Below are 7,500 nucleotides of genomic sequence, written 5' to 3' on the forward strand. Positions count from 1 at the left end.
ACAGTTCAAGGGGGTAAGCATCCAGCGAGGGGCGTGGCGTGGCTGTCCCGCCCTGTCAGCCCCAGAGTCGTTCTTCTTGTGATGCCTGGGAGAGAGGGACGAGAGGGACGAGAGGGAGAGGGAGGCAAGAGGCACATTCAGACCTCCTCTATCTAGCGTGATGACCCAGAAAATTGGATTCTTACTTTCCTCCCTTTTCATCTATGAACAGCATTACCTTGAACTACCTCGCCTCACCCGCTACCGTTCTATGTATAGCTGCCACTGCCACTCCTGCTCTTTGTATACACACTTGTGCCTCCACCTATACACCAAAACATTCCTTCCTTCCCAATAAACAACGGAACATTCATCTTTCTTGATAATGTGGCTACTTTTTCCTTTGCCTCTGCATCATTGCTACTGTTCTGGTTATCACTGCCACACTCTTTATCTGTTTCTATACACACTGTGGCTCCATGAAACAGCCAACTGCCATACATCAAACATTCTTACCTTCCCAATCAACAGCACAATTCTCTTCCTCGATACAATAGCAATTTTTCCTTAGTACAATAGATTTACATTATGGAACTTTTTATTATTGCTACAGTCTTGTTTTGTTACCAGCCACACTGTACCTCCACCGACATTACACGCACAACACACTGCCATACAATAGTAGCTGTAGATCAATATTATCTTCCTTAATTCTGTAGTTTTTCCTCAATACCTCCACATGGACTATATTCAAAGCACATTGCTATTAAAAAAAAAACCCATTAATATCCTTCCTTATAAAAAAACAGTACCTTTTCTTTACCTCAATTATGTAAACAGTTCTTCCTTTGAGTCTACCTCGCTCACTACAATTCTGCTTACCGTAACCACACTCCTTCTGTTACGCTTCACATTGCGCCTATTACATCACACACATATCACAAAATATTCCCATTCTCTATTACAAACTACAGTAGCTTTATATTGCACTTTTCTCTTTCTTAATCCCTTCAGTACCACGACGGATTTCTATATTCATTCTGCTTAACATTTTGGCGATTTCATGCAGCTTCAGAAATTTATGTGGGGATTAAGATAGTGAAGACTCTGGCCATTAATCTTCTGACATCCATAGACACTTAATAAGAGAAAATGAAATCGTCTAATCGTACCTGAAACTCATGGTAATTAAAACGTTCCAGTACCGAAGGAGTTAATACAGTCGCTTTTCATATCTTCACCTTTACTATATTCAGAAGACAACACCATACCAGCATTCATTTACCTCCTTTCCCACAATAACAGAGGCCGTATGTTGCACCTCTCCCTTCCTTTACGAGAATAATAAAGCCAGTTTTCTCAAATACTATAAGGTGGAGTAGCACGGTTAAGCCAAGAAACCTGGTTAGAACGTAAATGGATGTTGTTATTTGATATCCACTTCTATTGCAACCATTCTACGTCTTATAAATGGTACACTCTTTATTTTTATCATTCTTTATCCAACTTTTTCCTCCAGAACTTTCTTACTCTGCCCAAACGCGCCTCGGTTTCGCCTCGCCTTCTTCTCCGCCCTCGTCCTCGTCTCTGTTTCGCCTCGCCTTGTTCTTCGTCCTCCTCCTCGTCTCTGTTTCGCCTTGTCTTGTTCTCCGTCCTCCTCCTCGTCTCAGTTTTGCCTCGCCTTCTTCTCTGTCCTCCTCCTCCTCCTCTCTCTCCTGCGTCTGTTTCCCGTAACCTTCCCTATTGCAGCGGTCATATATCATCCTTCTACTAACCTCCTACCTTCTTCCTTCTCTTCCCTTCCTTTCCCTTCCCGCCCAGCCTCGCCCTTCTCGCCTCGCCTCGTCTCTGCTTATTATCATCCAACACACAACTTCACACTTCACTCTTAATGAACTTCAGAACTTTACGCCACCACTCAAGAACTTTCCCCTCTCCTTCCGTGTCACCGTTGGCCATTTGTCTTCAAGTTGTGGCGTTTTCCTTCTTTATTTCACCTCAAAAACACCTTTCCAGACTAATCTTAATGGAAAAATGGTTAATGATTCAAACTTTCGTTTTTCTTCTCTAATTCTTTTTTTTTTTTTTCCTCTCTGTCTTCATAAGTTTTGAAGTGATAAATTATAAGCTTATCCAGTGTGTGTTATTATGAAGGGGATGTTTTCTTTTGAGGAGTATATTATTGAGGCTAAACATTTTAGGTCTGTGCATTACACCCTGGTAAAAAAGAAGAAAAAAAGAATAGATTACCTTAAGTTCTGACACACACACACACACACACACACACACGCGCAGACCAGACCTTATGATCGTAGCTTAGCAGTTGTTTAGTACTACAGCCAGGTCAATAAACATTCACACACACGCACACGCACACACGCAACGCACGCAATTAAGCTCACGCAATCTCGTTTCCGCAGTCTGGGGCCTCTTCTGCTACAGTCACATCCCGGACAAGGAAGGCTCCAGCGGCTGGGTGTTCTGCCCCAGCACCTCCTGCTACACCGTGGGAATGAGCATATGTGAGTGCGTTACCTGCCTCTTCTTCCCTATGCTCTATACTCTGTTACGTTGTTCTCTTTCTTTTTTCCTTAATTTCCTCTTCTTTTTCTATTTTCTTCCATGAGATAAATTTCTGTATTTCTTCTTTTTCCTTATGTTCTATTCTCTATTCTGTTCGTCATATCCATTTTCTCTTTTTCCTCTTACTTATTGTATTCTTCATTTTGTTCTTCTTTCTCCTCCTTGATATCAGTTCTATAATTTCTCCTTCTTTCTATCTTATTCTCTATTCTGTTTTTCTCATTCATATTAATTTTTTCCCCTCTTTCTTAATTCACTTCGTATTTTCTTTTTTCCTTCTTTATTGAACTTTCTTAGTTTAAAATTGGAAAATCTAATAGGTTTTCATGCTGTTCTTCCCAGTAAATGCTTCTGAAGACTCCACATATTGCTTCCAGTGAAGAGAAATGTTGCATATCGAAGTGAAAAGGTCCCTCGTGTTTCCTTATCACGTGACCAACTTATCTATTGTTTTTATTTTCTTGTTACCACTTCCGTAATGCATTTAACACCTGCTCTTCTCTCCTTTATTTAGTGGACGTTTTCTGAGTGACACAACCATTATGCACCTCAACATTCTCCTTTTCATTCCTCCACAGTGGGCATGGGCAACTCAAAGCGGGGGTGCGCCGACAAGACCTACGAGGAGGGCTGCATGAAGGCCAAGGCCATCATTGCTTCCGGCGAGGTGTGCTTCTGTAACAGCTTCCTGTGCAACTACTCCAGCGCCGGCACCAAGTCCCTCTACCTGCCGCTGCTCATACTGCCCTACGTGATTCACAAGTTCCTGTAGAAGATGGAACACTTGTGTCTTCGCCGGGCACTCACTCATTCACTCAATCACTCACTTACTCAATCAAGTTTCGCCTCAATCGTAGTGTTTTCCTCCTGATTTCATGACCACTTGATGCTTTCATGTTTACTTTTATCATCTGTTATGTTTGCCGCGTAACAGACGACCGTCAATCAATCAAACATTCATCTCTCCTTTAAGCAACCCCTTTGATAAGCGTGTTCCAAAGGTTAGTTCCACCGGGAAATCAAAATATTATTCACTTTACTCTCATCGTTTGGTCTGTGTATGAAAGGCATGATCGGAACTATTTCTTGCATCCTAATTTCTGAGTTATGTTCTTCCCCCGAGCGTTACACGATGAGGCGTTTCGTGAGTTTTGGTTCCGAGACGAAATGTTGCAAGCCAGCATGTCACTCGCCGCCGCGCCTGAGGGACACGGCTGGTGGTGCCATCTCGTGCCACCCTCCGTTACTACTCCCCTTATAAGCTTACCAGTTTGCTGAAATATACGATAACAAAACATCATTAAAAGAGAAAGAAAACAATTACTCCGGAAGAACATTTGTGGTTTGCAGGTACACTCGCGGTACACTTACGGCGGTACACTAACTCTTGATATCTTCAGACGAACTGTACCAAAGGGAACCATGTACATACTATTTTTTACTGCTACATCTGAAGAAATAAAAGAATATCAGTTACCGAGATTGTAAAAAGCAAACCATTTAGGTCCTCGAACACTCAAAAATCCTCAGTACCACGAAGGAAATACAAGGACTTCAACACTAATAATTGAGAAAATCTAGAAGTTGAGAAAAAAAAGCAAAATAACAACAAAAACCGGAGTCAGTCACGGAGACAAGCCTGAGTACGCTTAACACAAGCATAAATGGGAAAAAGAACTTATAACCACGCATTCCAATCCTCTTCAGTCTCCATTTGTCTCTCTAAAGTGTAAATATACTCGAGACAATAAACATTCTCTGCCGCGAACACAACACATGTCTGGACGCGGCCCCAACTCCGAACATCATGAAAGACAGAAAAAACAAGGAAAAAGAAAAATATGAAGATGAACTATATAATGGTCATGAGTGAGCGCACACACACACACACACACACACACACACACACACACACACACACACACACACACACACACACACTTTGGAAGAAACATTACATACAAAAAGATAAAAAAATAACTTAACTAACTAAAGAAACTTTGTTGTATGAACGCAAAATGGAAGAAGAAGAAGAAGAAGAAGAAGAAGAAGAAGAAGAAGAAGAAGAAGAAGAAGAAGAAGAGGATGAAAAAGAACAAGAACAAGAACAAGAACAAGAACAAGAACAAGAAGAAGAACAAGAAGAAGAAAAGATGAAGAAAAAAAAGAAGAAAAAGCAGATGACGAAGGAGAACAAACTTTTCGTAACCCTTCACTGGTTGCCATTCTAACGCAGCACTGTTTTGCCATGACCAGAATGATAAAAATGCAAACAGACATACATGAATGCAAACACTTCGCCAGCAGGAGCGCCGATCTCGCACCACCGGAGGCCTGCTGTTGTGTAGTCCGACTTTTGTCACTAGGAGTCAAGTTGTTATTCTGTACAGTAGAAGTGAAGCATCTGTCAGTGTCTAGCTACTTACTACAAGCATGTGAGACGTAGGTAGTGATGGTGGTGGTCTGCACGTCGCGTCATGTCACGACTCTGTCACGCTCAGGTCACTTCGTATCAAAAAAGAGCGTCTGTCGTGCGAACACTAAAGAAAATATGTATAAAAAATATGACAGAGGAAGCATACATATATAAATACTATATATATACACACATGACTTTGGCTTAATACCGTAAGCTTTACATACGTTTAGATTTACCGATATCAGTATATGTGAAGTGACAGGTGGTTGTTTGTTTTTTGGGTAAGAAAACACAACCTTTGGGGGGAGGGGGGAAGGAAACAAACAAAGCGATTTTTCCAAATATAACCTCGCCACGATTTACTTTTCTGTTTACTTGTTGAATCTTGTTTATCGTCCATTTTGAGGGTATCAGAGTCTCCTTAAGAGGATCCAGTCCCTTGCAGCAGGGTTTAAACACACGTGCCACTATTTATTTGGGATCTACATAACTCTTTTTGTTTGGCAGTGCTGGACGCGTGGCGCACAACACCAAAATGACAATAAACCTTTAATTAGACAAAAAGTGTGGGTCAATTCGTAGGTAGTAATGGGTAACGATTAAAAGAATGAACGAATATCAGTAGTAATAATGAATTTTGTTTCGCTATATTGTGTAAGTGCACAGACTTCATCAGAGAGTCATTAGTAGCGAGCCTGGATTCTTTACATTCGATCGGATTTGTATCACCGCAACACAAGGATTTCAAGGCATAATTCTTTGCTTTTTTAAGGTGGGGTTTCATTCGCTCTTCTAGAAATAATGTGTCTACAGGGAGGGAATTTTTTGCTAAGGGTAAGCGGGCAGAGGGAAGTTAAGTACATAGTTTGTCACGTGTTGTTTCGTAGGAAGAAAAGATTACATCCTTGAATGACCTGGCTGTGGAAATATAAGGAACACAATTACGAACAAATTACATCCACGATTTGAACGAATGCACAAAAAAAAAAAAAAAAAAAACTCGATTCCAGAAAAAAAGTCGAAAAAAATGATGTCTTATGGAGTGTAAACCCAAGAAAAGCCAGGAGCATTCAAAGAGTCAATAGGTTGTAAGATAGTCCGCCTCTCCACAAGTTAATTCGTAGAGACTCACAAACATACGTACATACTCACGATTGTTACCTACATGACCATTACCTATGTCCTTTTTACCCCCAAACCTTCACCCCCTTGTTATCCCCATCACACACACACACACACACACACACACACACACACACACACACACACACACACACACATCTAAGTTCGCCACACACCCAGTAGTCAAGAACCGTAGTGAGTGAACTAAACTAAAGCATACTGTAGATATTTTTTCTATTATTTTAGCTACTGTAATGAAGACTCGGAAAAAAAAAAAATACTATTGATCTCTACAAGACACCAATTGCTTTTATTTATTACTATTTTTATCATCATTATTCAAGGACTTGTTTTTCTCTACGGTGATCATTGTTACTATTCATTATTACTATTGTCATACTGTGTTGTCATTTGTATTGTTATTATTATTATTATTATTATTGTCATAACCGTTGCCCAGACACGTTCTACGGAAGTGCTTTACCAGTCTTTACTCTGTATTTTGTATATGCAGTTGGTTGTATGAGCAGTCAATGAATAAAGTTTCAACACGTAAACCTTTATCAATCCTGTGTCTTGGTGGTGGTGGTGGTGGTGGTGGTGGTGGTGGTGGTGATAGTAGTAGTAGTAGTAGTAGTAGTAGTAGTAGTAGTAGTAGTAGTAGTAGAAATAGTGTCAATAGTAGCAATTGTAATAGTAGTAGTTGTAGTAGTAATAGTGGTAATAGTAGTAGTAGTAATGTTTGTAATGATAAAGATAGTAATAACGGTAATAAGATATTCGGTTCACGATATTCGGTTCACGACATTCGGCTCACGATAGTCGGTTCACGATATTCTGATCACGACATTCGGTTCACGACATTCGGTTCACGATATTCGGTTTACGACATCCGCTTCACGATATTCGGCTCACGTTATTCGGTTCACGACATTCGGTTCACGATATTCGGTTTACGACATCCGCTTCACGATATTCGGCTCACGTTATTCGGTTCACGACATTCGGTTCACGATATTCGGTTTACGACATCCGCTTCACGATATTCGTCTCACGTTATTCGGTTCACGACATTCGGTTCACGATATTCGGTTTACGATATTCGGTTCACGATATTCTGCTCACGATATTCGGTTCACGATATTCGCATCACGGTTTTCGGTTCACGGTATTCGATTCACGATACTCGGTTCACGGTTTACGATACACGGTAGTCGCTCGCCTGGTCTCTCGGTTCGTGGTTTTTCGCTCGTCTTTTTCGATACTCGGTACGTTTTTCATCGCGTTTCGCTCTCGCTATAGTTTCTCGCCTCTCGGTCTGTCGGTTAGTCGCAAGCACTTTCGCTTTTCTCAAGGGGCGTTTCTGAGCCGGCGATCTATCCTAAGTTAAGGCCTCA

At 41.0% G+C, this 7,500-nt stretch overlaps 1 protein-coding gene across 5 annotated transcripts in view; it reads left to right on the plus strand.

The window, feature by feature from the left end:
* LOC123512255 overlaps positions 1-4,503 on the plus strand; it is a 19,744-nt gene extending 15,241 nt beyond the window's left edge. For all 5 annotated transcript variants that reach the window (XM_045268535.1, XM_045268536.1, XM_045268533.1 and 2 more), the window contains 3 exons: positions 1-13; positions 2,400-2,501; positions 3,141-4,503. The exon at positions 1-13 is cut by the window's left edge and continues 43 nt beyond it. In XM_045268535.1, the coding sequence (XP_045124470.1) occupies positions 1-13; positions 2,400-2,501; positions 3,141-3,334 (309 nt within the window). In that variant the 3' untranslated portion in view covers positions 3,335-4,503. The remainder of the gene's footprint in view (positions 14-2,399; positions 2,502-3,140) is intronic.
* The last annotated feature ends 2,997 nt before the right edge of the window (positions 4,504-7,500 follow it).

The sequence above is a fragment of the Portunus trituberculatus genome, chromosome 33 (assembly GCF_017591435.1).
Source record: "Portunus trituberculatus isolate SZX2019 chromosome 33, ASM1759143v1, whole genome shotgun sequence".
Classification (NCBI taxonomy): domain Eukaryota; kingdom Metazoa; phylum Arthropoda; class Malacostraca; order Decapoda; family Portunidae; genus Portunus; species Portunus trituberculatus.